At 50.8% G+C, this 16,652-nt stretch overlaps 1 protein-coding gene across 3 annotated transcripts in view; it reads right to left on the bottom strand.

Annotated features, from left to right (window-relative positions):
• The window catches only part of FMNL3 (formin like 3), a 59,525-nt gene that overhangs the window by 20,693 nt on the left and 22,180 nt on the right, over positions 1 to 16,652 (bottom strand). For 2 of the 3 annotated variants that reach the window (XM_084751457.1, XM_084751455.1), the window contains exons 2-3: positions 3,198 to 3,281; positions 1,480 to 1,560 (exon numbers count right to left, since the gene is read on the bottom strand). In XM_084751457.1, coding sequence (XP_084607583.1) covers positions 1,480 to 1,560; positions 3,198 to 3,281 — 165 coding nt within the window. Of the gene's footprint in view, positions 1 to 1,479; positions 1,561 to 3,197; positions 3,282 to 5,139; positions 5,162 to 16,652 lie in introns of those variants that run through there. The other variant, XM_084751456.1, reaches the window with a different exon arrangement.

Here is a 16,652-nt window from a genome sequence, read left to right as displayed (position 1 = left end):
TCTGCTTCTCAAGTGCTGCAACTAAAGGCGTGCACCACCACACTTGGCCTCCATTTTTCTTTTCTTTAGTATTTTATTTGTTTACATTTTTTGTGTGTGGGTGTTTTGCCTGCATGTATGTCTATGTGCCATATGCATGCGGTGCCGACATGGCTGCATGCATGTCTATGTGCCATATGCATGCGGTGCCGACATGGCTGCACGGATGTGTATGTGCCATATGCATGCAGTGCCGACATGGCTGCACGTATGTCTATGTGCCATATGCATGCAGTGCCGACATGGCTGCACGGATGTGTATGTGCCATACGCATGCAGTGCCTACATGGCTGCACGTATGTCTATGTGCCATATGCATGCAGTGCTGACATGGCTGCACGGATGTGTATGTGCCATACGCATGCAGTGCCTACATGGCTGCACGCATGTCTATGTGCCATATGCATGCAGTGCCGACATGGCTGCACGGATGTGTATGTGCCATATGCATGCAGTGCCTACATGGCTGCACGGATGTGTATGTGCCATATGCATGCAGTGCCTACATGACTGCACGGATGTCTATGTGCCATATGCATGCAGTGCCTACATGCCTGCACATATGTGTATGTGCCATGTGCACGCAGTACCTACATGGCTGCACGGATGTCTATGTGCCATATGCATGCAGTGCCGACATGGCCAGAAGAGGATGCTGGAGTCCCTGGAACTAGAGTTGCGGGAGTTGTAAGGCAGCACGTGGTGCTGGGGACTGAACCTGGGTCCTCTGGGAAAACAGTTCTCTTAACTGCTGAGTCATCTCTCTAACCTCCCTTCTTCCATCAACTTTGCCTGTTTATTTCTTTGGAGGGAGGGTATGCCGCATCACGCTTTGTAGCCCAAGTTGGCCTGGAATTCACAACCCTCTTGCCCCAGTCTCCCCCAATTCCCCACCCCAGCCAGGGTTTCTCTGTGTAGCCTTGACTGTCCTGGACTCTCTTTGTAGGCCAGGCTGGCCTCGAACTCACAGAGATCCGCCTGCCTCTGCCTCCCGAGGCTGGGGGTTACAGGTGTGTGCCACAGTCTTGGGATCACAGGCATATACTAGCTTACCCAGCTATCTAATTTTATATTACAAATAAGAGAGGCAGGAAAACATAGGGCTTACAATGAACAACTGCAGACTTCCCCTCCAGCACTGGGCTGTCATGAGCCTCAAAGCCCAGATAGTCAATTCCCATTACTCAAAAATCAGTGTCAGTGCCACCCCCCATCAGAGGTCTAGGCGAGGGCAATAGGGCAGAAGAGGGGGGAGGGGGGAACAGGAAGGTAAGAGTGAGGGGATAACAATCAGGATGTAATGTGAACAAAGTATAATAAAATACACCTAAAAAACCAAAATCGATGTCAGAATACTTAGCCCCAAACCAAAACGTTTGTGCCCAAACCCACAGAACTACAAAGGGCAGCAAGACAGGACCCCTATGTCCTATACATCACCTTCCGGGTTACATTGGGGTCCAAGAAGCTCTGGAGTTTCTGGATGTAGGTGTGGGGAGGATTCTTCACCTGGAATCGTTCCTGTAAGGAAAGAAAACACACATGTATGCGAACAGAAACACAAAGTCCGTGGAGGATGCTAAGGAAGGAGAGTGTGTACAGCGCCCGACTGGAGAGAACTCGGCCTCCAGCTGTCACCTGTCCCTCGGTGCTGCCCCTTCCTGACCGGTTCCCAGGTGCTTCCCACCTGTGGCTGCAGCTAGTGCTCCTTAACTCTAATGCTAAGGCGCAGAGACTGTACCTAAGGTGAGTATGTGAATACGTGACTGGCTAACTGGCAAGAAAGCCGCAGGGAGGGAGCCCTGCCCACTCCCAACTCCCAGTCTAGTTCTAACCTCTGCAGCAGCTGGGGCTCAGCCAGTTTTGCTGTGTTACTGCCGTTCAGGGCAAGTACACTGTCTGCTCTTTACCCAGGAACTGGACCCCAGCAACCGAACGCTGAAGGCTGTTCGCAGCCAGGTTGCCTCTCAGCTCCCTTCTACACAGCACAGGACTGTGCCTTCTCTACTCAGGCCAACCAACCCAAGAGGAAACTCAGCAAACTCCCTCAGCATTCTAGTCCTACAAAAGCCTCCACCAAGAGCTACCTGAACCGGGGGTGGGGGGGGGTGGGGGGGGGGTGGGGGGGGATGCATAAAGGGTCCAGGAGAATGACATAATGTTAGGAAACAGGACCCAAAAGCAAACAAAAGATGACTCCGAGAAAAACTGAAATTATGTGACCTCAAAACGACAGAACTTATCGAGTGAAGAACTTCAGCAGCAAAGGGCAGCTGTTCTCCAAACCCAACTCTTACCACAGAGCCTAAGGAACTAGGCCCTTTCTGGGGAGAGCTTGCACTTCACAATCATGATGCTCTCTCAGGGAACACACAGGGCATGGCAGAAGAAATCAGCTAACAGAGACCTGACACCTGTCTGTCTTGGCCCAGTCTGGCTGTGGGCTCCTTGTCAGATTAAATGAGGGATTTCAGTGTATGTAGAACTCCTGATATGTAATCAGAACCCAACAAGAGCTCAGAGCCTGAAGAGAAAGAACAGATTGGCTTATAAAAAAGCTCGGCTGGGGCTGGAGAGATGGCTCATCGGTTAAGAGCACTGGCTGGGGCGGGGGGTGGCGGGGAAGAGCACTGGCTGCTCTTCCAAAGGTCCTGAGTTCAATTCCCAGCAACCACATGGTGGCTCACAACCATCTATAATGAGATCTGGTGCTCTCTTCTGGTGTGCATGTGTACATGCAGACAGAACACTGTATACTTAATAAATAAATCTTTTTAAAAAAGAAAAAGAAAAAGAAAAAGAAAGCTCGGCGGGCCGGGTGGTTGTGGTAGAGCACACCTTTGATCCCAGCACTCAGGAGGAAGAGGCAGGTGGATTTCTGCGAGTCCAGGACAGCCAAGGCTACACAGAGAAACCCTGTCTCAAAAAAAAAAGAAAAAAGAAAAATAGAAAAAAAAAAAAAAAAAGAAAGCTCAGAGGCGGAGTGCCACGCAACACAATGCTGGGAAAGCAGCTCACCTTGTCCACAGCTGACCCTGCACAAACCCCCATGACATCACTGTCCACTGGGCAGCTCCTGCCAGCTCGGCAGCTACACCTCTGGCCTGTCTCACCCAGGCGGACAGGCTGCCACCTCCCTGATCCTGGCGACCTCATACCTGATCGCAGATCAGATCCCACTTCTTCTCGTTGTCGTACTGCCGCAGGAGCCGGGCCTTGTCAGGAGGCAGGTTCATAGAGCTCTGAGGAGAGAACGTGAGTGAACGCGCTGCTCCTCCTGCTGGGCCCACGCCCGGAGGGCAGGGAAGGTGTGAGTGCTGTTGCCACCCTGAGCTGCTGCTGCTGAGGTGTGGAAAGGAGGGGACACTCTTCCTGCCTCCCCACCATAACAACCAAATTTAGTTGAACAGTATTTTCCAAACGAAGGGTCATGGAATCAATCTAGTGAGTCAAAATTAACCTTCTTTGAAATGTAAAATAATAGCTGGTGAGATGGCTCGTAAGTGAGGCACCTGCCACCGAGGCTGTCCTGAGGCTCTGTACTCTGCAGAGAAGAACCACGCCATGGATGTCAAGAACCAACTCCTACAAGCTGTCCCCTGATGTCCGACCTGCCCCCACACCTACGCAGAAGTACGTACAAAATACATATAAACGCAAAGAAGACACGAGAGTCACTGCAGCTAGGAGGCATGAAGTGCCATGAGACCTTCTTTAACATCTCACATGTGTGTCCTATGCACATAAGTCATGTTGTAAAAGGTACTACACGTGCTGGGCTGTGGTGGCGCACGCCTTTAATCCCAGCACTTGGGAGGCAGAGGCAGGTGGATTACTGTGAGTTCCAGGCCAGCCTGGTCTACAAAGCGAGTCCAGGACAGCCAAGGCTACACAGAGAGACCCTGTCTTAAAAAATAGACAAACAAAAAAGGTGCCACATGCAATGTGAGTCAAACCGTGAACAATCATACTATGAAAGATACTTTTCTTTTTTTTTTTTTTTTTTTTTTTTAAGTTTTTGGAGACAGGGTTTCTTTGTGTTGCCTTGGCTGTCCTGGACTCATTTTGTAGACCGGGCTGTCCTTGAACTCACAGAGATCCGCCTGCCTCTGTCTCCCGAGTGCTGGGATTAAAGGCGTGTGCCACCACAGCCTAGCTAATAAATATTTTTCAAAAACAATTTTTTACTATTTTTAAATTGTGTGTATGTGTGTGCATGCACACATGAATGCAGGTACTCTCAGAGTCCAGAAGGGGGCATCAAATCCTCCGCAGTTGCCTGAGGCGGGTTCTTGGGTGGTCTGCAAGGGCAGCACGTTTCTCTTAACCGCTGAACCATCCATTTCTCCAGTACCAGAAGATATCTTTTAGTGTAAAGATAGACTAAAAACTCCGAAAGTGAATGAGGTCATTCATGCAAAGAGACCCACTCACACACTTTTAGAAAAATGTTTTTGAAACTTCAGAACATTAAAAGGCAGCAGCAATTTACTTGCTGCTAATTATAAATTACTATTCTCCCAATCGGCCAGCACACAGCACTACCCAGACCCTGATGAGGCATCCATCCTAATAGACAACACTGAAGGCTGGACCACGAATCTACTGATCCTGCTCGATACTGTGTCCTAAAAGAAAAGGCCTAAGGCCTGCCCTCCTGTGGCCCCTGCAGCCATGCCTGCCCCACTCTCTTTAGTCAGCTGTTCTCTACAGTTATGACTATCTTTGTTCTGGGTCATAACCTTTGCCTCTCACAGCAGTGTGACACTTTGATAAGACCACACACCTGCAAACCCCACTTCTGACTCAAACAGGATGCCCTGTCTGAGTGCCGCAGCTCTGTGACCCATCTGACTCCCTGGAGCCCATCCTTCCCAGACTAGCCACTGGCTACACACACACACACACACACACACACACACACACACACACACACACACACACACACACACACACACACACCCTCCATCCTTACATGAATGTTGTATTGGGTCCTGGGGCCAACAGGAAAACCCTTAAGTACTGTTTACTTCTGTCACACATTTATCGTGCACTACCTCATACATACTATTATGTATGCCATCCGTACACTCAGCTTACCCTGAGCACTCAGTCTGCATTCAGCCTCCTCCTCTCAACACATTTCATAGACATAAATTGATGGTGAGCTGATGGTTATCAGGCCCTGGGAGCCGTGGGATCATGTCCTGGCTGAAAACAGAATCATTATGGTTCAAAAACAGGAAGCAGGTTGAAGACTCCAGTTAGTGTTTACGAATGAAGAACTGAGGGCTAGAGAGACAAGACTGACTAGAGGAGCGAAGGACAGACAGCCTCATCACAGCTTCCCCGGGGCTTCCGTCTGCTGCCTAGGAGTCAGCCCGAACTACACCAAGGAGGGGCTGCACCTTCCCCACAGCTTACGACTGTATTTATGAGCGGATGGGCAAACACAGCCCACGCCCTCAAACTGTTTTGCTGATGGCCAACATGTCTGTGTGGATAGCCGAACAGGAGCGGGGAACTTTAACAGACAGACACTAGGTCAGAGAAAGATCCAGAACTGCCCCCTCCCCACACCCCAGCCTACCCAGCTAAGGGACGGGCTACCAGCTGCTGAACCTAAGAGAAAATTCAGCAAGGAGTCTCCGGGACCAGCCCTGGCTCTGCACGTCCTGGGCATGTTCCTGTCATCTAGCAACTGCTTCCAAGTCTGAGCCAGGAAAACAATTTCCTATTTTTTTTCCTGTGGATGAAAAAAATGCAGGTTGCTGATTTTTTTTTTGGTGGGTGGGATCAAGACAGGGCTTCTCTGTGTAGTCCTGGCTGGAACTCTCTTTATAGACCAGGCTGCCCTCAAACTCAGAGATTTACCTGACTCCCAAGTGCTGGGATTAAAGATGTGTGCCATCACCCAACATTTTTTTTTAACTTAACACAAGCTAGAGTCATTTGAAAAGAGAACCTCTCTCCAGAAAATGTTGCCACCCACCCAGACTGCCAGCTGGCAAGCCTATAGGGTATTTTTCTTAATGATTGATGCAGGTGAGCGTATTACATCATTGGGGTGTGCTACCCTCGGACAGGTGGTCCTGGTACTATAAGAAACAAGGCTGAGGGGCTGGAGAGATGGCGCAGCGGTTAAGAGCACTGACTGCTCTTTCAGAGGACCCAGGTTCAATTCCCAGCACCCACATGGCAGCTCACAACTATACGTAACGTCAAGATCTGACACCCTCACACAGACATACATGCAGGCAAAACACAAATGTACATGAAATAAAAATAAACCATTAAAAAATAAAGAAAGCAGGCTGAGCAAGGTCCCAGGAGCAAGCCAATAAGCAGCACCCCTCCACGGCCTCTGTGCCAGTTCCTGTCTCCATGTGCCTGCCTGACCCTCTGATGACATGCTGTGGTGTGGAAGTGGAAGGGAAACGGCCTCTTTCCTCCTCAAGCTGTGTTTTGGTCATGGTGTTTCATCACAGCAATAGAAACCTCAGGCCCTGGTGCAGAGCAGGAATAGTCTGCGCTGCTGTGGCAGACATCACATCCCATCTACACCGACTTCCTCTTTTGGCCAAGCACCGTGGGCTGCTGCGGCTTCACAGCTCCCTGCCAGGTGTGCTGCTGAGGAGACGCTTGACTCTCTCCAGGCTTCAAGACTGAGCAAAGTCGGCCCTCCTCTGGGACGGCCACCTGGCCACACAGCAAGGGCCTGGTCAAAAACCAAATCCTCAGAGACGGACCCTGCAGTGTGGGGATGGGGGGCAGAGGCGTGAAGAGCCCTAGCCACAGGCCCACATCCTGTCTAGAACCTCGGTGGCTCTTTCTGGACAACAGTCCCAGTTGTGTCAGGACTGAAATGTAACGGGAAGAGGATGGACAAGGGAAAACCCGCAATCTCTAGCGTTCTCACAAAGCAGGAGCCACTAGCTAAGGCCCAGGCCCAGGCCGTTCTTCCTGCCAGGCAATAGCATGAAGGCCCTCGCCTCTGGCTGATACTGTGTATAGATCTGGCAGGGTCCAATGTGCAGAGGAAGCCAACTTCCTGGCTTCCGGGGCAAACCTGGCAGGCTCTAGTGAGAAACTTGTGTCCTCACCGTCTTCCTCTGTGGTTCCTCAGAGAAGGGACTCTCAGAGGCAGGAGCTAAGTTCTTGCTAAGTCCCCCAAGGGACCGGCTGCGGACCAGAGTCCCCTAGATCCCTCCACGGGCCCTTCAGAGCTACCAAGCCCCACCGCCCCTCAGGTGAGCATCCCATGATGAACAAACACTTGACCCCTGCACAGGTCTGGAATATGGCGGGTCCACTTCCCTCCTAGCATGTGTGGTATTGGGAATCCGCCCTCTGCCTCTGGGTTGTCTGTTCTCTGTCCTCCAGCAAGTGTGTCTCAACGCTGAAACTACAGTGTAGCCCTTTGAAATCTCTCTGATTTTTTCTAAGACTAGGAACAATTTAAACATCACCATCTTTGGGGGAGGAGGGGGACATACACCTCCTAGGAGGTGAGGAAGGGAGAGAAACCACAGCCAAGCAGTCAGATAAGAGAAGGGAAGTTGAAAGTAAACTGAAAGCCACTCTGGACTGACTTCTAAGTCAGAGATAACCAGCAAGATGCCTGCTAACAAAGGCAGGGTGAAAGGATCTGGCTGAGAGGGTGGCTCTGGTGCTTCTCCAGCAAGGCTGCTGCGTAAATAAAGGGCCTATTCCTCATCAGGGTCTCCTTACCTCCCCACTCCCGGCCCCAGGAAAGCTAGGAAGGAGAATGGGCTCTGCTCTCAGGGGTCCCCCTCTACCTTGTACCCCCAGGCCCGTTCTGCCCACCCCCATTTCTCCCCCACTGGTTGGAGCTTCATTAAACGCTGCATGCCCACCATGGGACTCACCCCTACTTGGCTAGTCTTCTCGAGCCAAGCCTGGGGGAAACCCAGCAGACAGAAATAGGGAACACCCAAAATTCCCTGCTCTGCTGCTTCTCCCGGTCCCAGCTGATCATGAAAATATAGGGACAGACACAAAAATAGCGTGGCTTGCAGAGACAGGCTAGGAGCATTGGACACATCCCTGGGAAAAGGACTGAGAGGCTTTAGGGACAACTACAAATGGTATTTACTTTGAGCGAAAAACAGAGTTAGTGGTTTCTTAATGTTTGCTCTTGCAGAACCACATCCCAGCAGGTTTTCTAAGCTGGACCCATCTCCGCGCATGGGCGCTCCAGGCCCTCTGCTTGGCTATGGAATGGAGGCTCCCAGATAGATGAAACTAGCTCTTGCCCACAGGGGACATGACGTGCTTCCCTGGGTACCGTGTGCTTCTCAACATGCAGCTGCCGCCAAGGCCTCCCCGGCGTCTGTCGATGCACCCAGTGGGCAGATGGGCAGATGAGCAGAGGTGGGAATGGTGAAGAAGCGAAGGCTTGAAGTTGAGCAGGCTGCTGCTGGAGGAGCACCGACACTGTCCCAGCCTCTGGTCCCAATGGGATCCCCCCACCAACCACAGCCAGTGACGAAGCTGGCGACACAAGGCACAGAGGCCTACGACCAGGCATCAGTAGGGCAGTGTTTGGAACAGCCCGGTTAGCCTTCCTTGTGCCTCCACTGCAGGCAGTGAGCACAGCTGTGCCCAGCTGGGCAATGCCACCAAAGGGTGAGAGCTCAAGAGGCGGGAGGCACCAGCCCCTCCCTACAACGGGCCCTTGGCGGCCACAGCCAGCCCTGCTGCAGTAGCGGCTCCCAGACAATGAGAGCTATTTTCAGCCAGTGCTTTAACACAAGCCAGCTGGCCAGAGTGTAGGGCAGGAGTCCTCCTCCACCCAGCCCGCCCAGACAGCCCACCCGGCCCATGCTGCTGCCACCTCTGCATCGCTGCTTATCTCACGGTTTCAGCACGGCCCCTCCCGACACCCCCAAACTGTAACCCTGTCAGAAGGAAACAAATCAGAGCTCAATCAAAGGTCCAAGAGCTAACATTAGAAAATCCAGACACGGGAAACACAGCAGCCCCTTCAAACACCCACACTTTTCCCTAGGCCCATGACTGGCTGGGGTAGTGCAGGGGTGGAGACGAAACCCATGGACAGACAGACTTCACTGCCGCTCTCACTGACGCAGAAGCCAGTCTTCACTGCCAAGGCTGGCAAACAAGGCTGAGTAGCGCCCCTCTTGCCCACTTCCTCCGTCCTTTCTAGAGCAGAGCTCAGAGTCAGTGACAAAAGATTCCGGACAAGAGCCATCCCTGGAGAATCGTAGGAAGAGCCAACGGGAGGCACTCTGCAGAGCAGCTACTCCTGACTGAAGTGACGGAGCGAGGCAAGCAATCCGGCCAGCCCCCTGCCCAGCTGCCGGTATTCTAAAACAGGAAGCAGTGAGAGCAACAGCTACCTCCCTGGACCAGGAGATTCCAGGCCTTTTCTGTCAAAATCCATAAACTCACAGTACAGCGACCCAACCCCCACCCTATTCTGTAACTCCCTGAAAAGGGCTCTATGCACAGGAGTCCATGCAGAGCCACGGCTCTCCTGTACAGCTTCCTCGAGGCCTGGGCTACATAACGGGAAGCTGCTGGGGCTCCTGACGGCGTCAGAAAAGTGGGTGTGCTTTTCTCTGATTTAAGTGTCTGCAGTGGCTTAAGTCTGCCTTTCTTGATTTGTTTTAATTGAAGCCATCATTTTGGGAATGAGCTGCCAGCACAGAACTATGTCTGGAGAATGCGCCCCTGTGGTCACTGATGACTGTATAACCAGAAGGGACTTGCTGAGCATTATGGGCCAAGTCCCTAAGCAGCCTGGAGCAAAGAGAAATGGATTCACCAGATGTCTCCAGCTGAGCTCTGCAATTCACACTAGGCAAATCAGACGAAGGAAAGGTCCTAGCAGGCCAGCACCTCTCAAAGGGACAAAGGGACGACTTTCCCCCAACAATTACACCCCGAGGCCTCTTCATCACCTTGGAGGATTCCTCTACTGGATGCTGAGAGGGCAAAGGGACGTGACTGTGTCCCCAGCACCAGTTAAGCCCCAGGCTCTACCGTCTGCCTTACTTCTGCTCTTACACTGATGATCAGCTAACTGGCAGCCAGGTCCCAGCTCCTGGGTGAGGACACCCTTCTGTCTACCCGTTGACGAGTGCCCAATTTCAGACAAAATCGCTGATGTCATTTTCTAACTGAGCCAATGGCCCTAGCTAAGAAACCACCACCACAGCAACTTGATCCACCCGCTGCCTGCGCAGCCCCTCCTCGTGGTTAGCCAGACCCACACACTCCCCAGTTACGGAGAGTGGAAACTATTCCGATGGGGGTGACAGGTTTTCCAAAGCCAAGGAGTCTTGGGCACAGCTTGTCGCTCTCCATTAGCTCACCGAAGTCCCCCCTTTCCCTGGGACTCAGGCACTCATTACTCCTGGGGTCACATCCTTGTCTCCTCAGCCCACGGCTGCCCCCTCCCTGGGCTGCAGTGAGCCTCCTTTGCAGGGCCTCAGCTACACTTCCCTCCCCCGTCACCACACAGACCCTTTACACCCATGCCAGCCCTCCTAGCTGGTAGTGCTGCTTCTAGCACCTTCCTTCCCTCTTCCCCGGGAACAGGGGTGACACCGTCACAATAGATCCTATGTTTTCTTGATTCAGAAACACTCTGGCTCCTTATCATTCACAAAGCAAAAGTCTTGGGCCAGTTGCTCCTCACAGCTTGTCCCCAGGCTGGACTCAGACTCTCTGAACAGCTTACCCTTTGTGTTCGCATGGAGCAAGCCCTCTTGGCTGGAGGATTTGCCTGTGACCAGTATTTCCTTGGTTTTCTAAATCCCTCCTACCCATTGCTACCTGTCTCAAAATCCATCAGCTGTCACAAATCACACTCCCAAATAATTACATGTAAAAAATGACACTGCAAAGGCCTGCTTGCCGTGCCCCAGTTTCTCATCCTCCCCAGCAGTCTCTGTAGCTGTCACTCAGGTCTGGCTACATGGCCATGTGGAGTGTGCACAGCAGTGTAGTCCCGGAGGAGCAGCATTAACAGGAGGAGGCAGATGCTTCTCTCTGTCCTGTTAAGTACAATGACAATGGCTGAACTTGCCAGCTGTTTTGAACCAAGGGAGGATGACTTTGGAATTGAGGCCTATGTAATAAAACAAGAGAAGCCTGCCTAGGGCTGGAGATGCAGTGCTGTGGTAGAGCACTTGCCTAGCACGCAAGAGGCTGTAGTTACAAACCCTGTCGCTGAAGAAAGAGAAACTAAAAACAGCAGCTGCTGTTGTCACTGCCACCAGGCACAGAGCCACACGCGTGTAATTGAGCTACTTGGAAGGATGAGGCAGCAGGACTGTGAGTTCAAGGCCAGCCAGGGCAATTCAACAAGAACAGCTCAAAGAAGGAAAGCAGTGATGGCCTGGGATGGAGGATAGGAAAAAGTACCTCCTTGTTACTGCCGCCATGGACCACTGTGCAGTCTGGATATATTCCATATGGTGTATTTTCTTGTTTGTTGCCTGTTTATCTATTTACAACTAGAACAGGGATTCCTAAAGGAAAAGTCAGGCTTCTATTCTGAATCATGTGGGTGCTTAGTTAAGTGGCTGGTTTATGCCTAGCTCTCCACCACGGACCTTGGGCATCCCTTGTTCTGGTCCTGTTCCACTCCCCGAGTCAGCATCTCGCCACTGTCCTTAGGACTTCTGGGCACTCACCTAAACTCTGTGTTTTCTGTTCTAGCTCAACTAACCTTCTTTTTAGGCTACTTTCCCCTCAGCAGCTTCATTTAGAGTCTCAGGTCATCACCTACGCTATTAGCCCATTCCTGTCCCCTCCTTCTCTTTAACCACATTCACCTTTTTGTTGTTGCTTGGTTTTTCGAGACAGGGTTTCTGTGTAGCCCTGGCTGTCCTGGCCGTGCTTTGTAGACCAGGCTGGCCTTGAACTCACAGCAATCTGCCTGCCCCTGCCTCTCTGAGTGCATGGGGGTGGGAGGGATTACAGTGTACACCACCATGCCCAGCTCAGATTTGTCTTTTTATAGCCTGCTAGACGACGGCTTTTTTGTTTGTTTGTTTGTTTGTTTGTTTGTTTTTTGAGACAGGGCTTCTCTGTGTAGCCTTGGCTGTCCTGGACTCACTTTGTAGACCAGGCTGGCCTCGAACTCACAGCGATCCGCCTGCCTCTGCCTCCCGAGTGCTGGGATTAAAGGTGTGCGCCACCACACCCAGCTATAGAAGATGGCTTTTGAGCACAGGAGTCACCACCAACACAGTAAAGATTGAGCTACTTCTATCCCCCCCCGTCCATATGCTCCTCTCCCTCCTGCCACTGTGCCTCCTCCTCTCGCTCACAGAAGGTAACAGCTTGTCTCTTCTAGCTAGTCTTCCCGAAATGAGAAGTTCCCCAAGACTCTCCACACATTTGTTCTTTTTAAATGTGGTCATAGAGTTGTGACTTATGACTAATGTGCCTTCACCCTTTCTTAGACATTCAATAAACATCCTTATAACGAATCTCAGTGACACTCCTGGAAACACAATGGAGTGGCTGGAACAAGAATGAAGCGCTGGCTCCACCACTTATTATTTGTTTATCCTTGGAAAAGGAATTTTGTGTCCATGAGACCCAATCTCCTCACATGTAAAATGTAGATAGGAATAGCGCCTACCTAGCAGAGTTGCTATGAAGACTGGGGAAGCTAAGTTAGAATATTTAAGCATCTACATGAGAACCTACATAGAAAATGTTACACATAAGGCAAACTTTGCTGGGGCTTTTTAAGTCCAACTTTCACCAGTGAGACTATACACCAAGCACTACACTAGAACTGGGGAAGAGTGACGTAAAAAAGGACTGCTTACTATCTTTGGAGAGCTTATGTCCTGAGGCAAGGTGGACCGGCAAATGGGCGACCTGTGTGGCTGGCTCTGCGGAGGAAGAGGCAGAGGTTGCCTCAGGGACCCCCAGGGAGATAGCATCGGATTAGATGAAGAGGCAAGCTTCAGGATTCTATACATCAGGCAGGAGAGGGTCAGGCAAAGCAACAGAGAGGACGGTCACACTCTAGGTCAGGACATGGTGGACATGGTACCTGCAGATGTGTGGCACCATACAACACCTGACAAGGCCAGGAGTCTACAGGTGACCCGCAGTTAACAGTGTGCACTAGAATTACTGTGAGAAGTAGACAGTCCAGCAACAAAGGGGCCTATGAGCTGCCCAGTAAGCAAGTAGGGTACCCCTGCTATGTAAATTGCCATAGCAGGACTGACCAAAGCTAACATCTAGTGAGAAAACGTCATGAGCTGTCTAGGGCTTACCTCAATAAGTCTCACTGTAAAATAGGAATTCTTTTCATTTTACAGGTGAGGCTAAGAAAGGCTGTGGGACTTGCCTGGGGTCACATAACAAGTATGTGAAAGGGCTGCGATTGGAATCCAGCTCTGGCCCTAAATCCTGAATTTTACTCTTATAAAGCACTTACCCTGAGGAGTGCCTTGCCCTCCTGGCCACCTTTCTAAACTGTATGCCCCTGAGGGCTGATCCGAAAAAGTATAATTTTCCTCATGAGCCCTCCCCCACCAACAACCCAACCTCAGTGGACTAGTCCTCTGAGCTTCTGCAGGTTTAAACTGTTAGTTAAAAAGAAAGTTTGAACATAATCACTAAGTTTTCATTCATAATCACGAACTTGCTGGGCGTGGTGATGTACGCCTTTTAATCCCAGCACTCAGGAGGCAGAGGTAGGCGTATCTCTGTGAGTTCGAGGCCAGCCTGGTCTATAAAGAAAGTCCAGGACAGCCAAGGCTACACAGAGAAACTCCCCCACCCCTCCCCTCTCCAAAAAAAGAACTGCAATAGAGGTGGGTTGTGGTAGCATATGCCTTTAATCCCGGTATTTAAGAGGCAGACATATCTCTGTGAGTTCAAGGCCAGCCAGGGCTATGGAGCAAGTTCCCAGACAACCAGAGTTACAAAATATAGCCCCGTTTCAAAAACAACAACAAAGCAAAGCAATCACCCCGCCCCCACAAAAAGCAGAACAAAGCATCAGAGGGATTTCCAGCAGCTGGGTGGAGGATTTCTCCCCTCAATGGAAAGGAGTGCTGTTAAGATGCGCACAAGTCGGACCGGGTGTTGCTGTTCCTGGACCCAAAGCACTGCACAGCCTCCACGAGCTCAGGGCTCCCTCCACCTTCCCAAAGACCACAGGCTTTGCCATTCAACTACTCAGTCTTAGCAGGGGAGATGAAAACTCAGAACAATTAGCACTGGTCCAGCATTTTCCATGAACAAGATGGCCAGGGCCTGGATGCTTTGGAATAAAGTTCTCAACCTCAAATTTCTCCCTGTAGGCAGACTTGCAGCCAGTGCCACCAGAGTGTGAGGTCACCACCCTAGCACCTGAGCCCTGGAATGAGTCTGTGAAAAGAGAAGCCCCTGTAATCAAGCCCTTGGTATGCAGTGCTCAGGACAAAAAAGTTTCCTTGTCTTTGGAACTTTGTCTGCAAACAGTTCAAAAGAGACACTGTCCAAAGACGTATCATCTACAGTGGTGCCAAGGACCCCTGTGGAGGTGAGCACAGATGACAGCACCCGCAGAGCCTCAATCTTTCTTATACACCACATTGTGCAAGGTGGGAGACCTGTGTCTTTTAAATTAGAGAGAGAGAGAGAGAGAGAGAGAGAGACAGAGAGAGAGAGAGAGACAGAGAGACAGAGACAGAGAGACAGAGAGACAGAGAGAGAGAGAGAGACACACGGACAGAGGGACAGACTGTAAATCAGAGGTCAACTTTCTGCAGGCAGTCCTCTTCCTCTACCATGTGTGTCCAGGGATTGCATACAGGCCATCTACCCACAGAGCCATCTCACCAGCCCAGAAAAATCTGTTTGCCTTTCAAGAACTCTGGTATATTTACGAAGAGGGGAAGCTGCAGTTTATAAACATCTCCTCTGGGCTAGGCACTTTGCTAATCCCTTTAATTATAAAATTTCACAGAAAAAATTTTTCCTTAGTTCTTTATTATTCACCTTTGCATGGTTTCCTGAACTAGATTGTACACTCCATGAAGGTACAGACATGGCATAGAAACACGCATGCCTAGGCAAGGATATGTGGCACACGCAGAAGAACTTTCACAGAGACTGTGGGTTGTCCAAAAAGGCAGGAGAGGCTGACCAGAGGCAGCACTGCAGCACCCAGGGCCTCGGCGCAGCTCTGACTATACAGGAGTCTCATAACAAATGCAGGAGCTTATTATCCAACCATAAAACTTAATGAATCCCTTCTTACTTCTAAACGCATGGGGGGGGGCATGACTCCTGCTTTATAGAAAGGTAAAATGAGGCCCAGCCCAGGCACACACACGTCACACATCACCGCATCCAGGAAGGTACTCCAGGTGCTCTGTCTCTCCTTGCTCTCTGAAGGGCTCTAAACGGGGCGTGTCACCATGCCTCCGGCTCCCATCCCAATGCTGTCACTCCTCATGCCTTCAAGGCCACAGCTTGACAGAGGTCACAACTACCCACATCTCAGTGCCATTTTATTTTAGCTACTCCAACCTTTTTTATGTCACCGGACTATCCAACTATGAGAGTAAACACCCTGTAACTGGCGTAATAAGTTCTAAAGAGACCCTGAGGGGCTGTCGAGAGGGCTCAGTGATTAAGAAAGAACACTGGCTGCTCTGTCAGGGAACAGAGTTCAACTCCCAGCACCCACACGGAGACTCACAACAATCTGTAACTCCAGTTTCAGATGATCTGATGCCCTCATCTGGCCTCTGTGGGCATCAGGCAAGCGCAAGGTGTACAGACACATAAACATCCATATACATAAAAACGTTTAAGTGTGTATGTGACATTTTAAAAAACAGAGATCCTAAGGAGCTTTTAAAAGGCCATGTGTGGTGATGCACACCTCTAATCCTAGTACTTGGAGAGGCCAGAGGCAGGTGGATCTGTTGTTAAGTGTGAGATCTGGTATACATAGAAGACCCTGCTTCGGTCTGCTTACCTGCCCCAGGGGCGTCGCCCTGCCCAGGGCCATATAAAGGGACAAACCTCCTTGTGGCTCTCTCTACCTCTCTCTCTACTCTACCTCTCTCTACCCTCTCTACTTCCTCCCCTCTCTCTGTCCTAGCTCTTTGCCTCCTCTCTCTCTGGGGTACCCCTCCCTCCTTTTTCCTTCTCCCACCCCCCCATGCTCATTTAATAAACTCCATATAACATAACATCTGCTGCCTGGTACCTTCTATCTATCATCTGCCTTAATCTTTAATTATAAAACCTGGCCAAGCAGGGCTACAGCACAGTGAGACCTCATTGAAGTGTCTGGCACCTCAAGTGGCACACTTACTCAGGATCAAAGATTAGAAAGGAGCTGTTCCCAAGCATCTCATACACTGGGCACTTGTTTTAGATGATCGTATTTACTGCCCTCAGCAACACCTGGAGGCAAATGCTCCTTCACCTGTGACCAAGTTAGTGAAGAACTACACATCAATTGGCTCTAGGCTACACAGAAAGTAATAGAAGCAGCCAGGGGTGGGGGTGCATGCCTTTAATTCCCGGTGGAGGCGGAGGCAGAGGCAGGGGCAGGTGGACCTGGATCTCTGTGATTTGGAGGCCAG

This window comes from Acomys minous (assembly GCF_964271855.1).
Source record: "Acomys minous genome assembly, chromosome: 12".
Taxonomy (NCBI): Eukaryota; Metazoa; Chordata; class Mammalia; order Rodentia; family Muridae; genus Acomys; species Acomys minous.
This window is presented reverse-complemented; position numbering and strand designations above follow the sequence as displayed.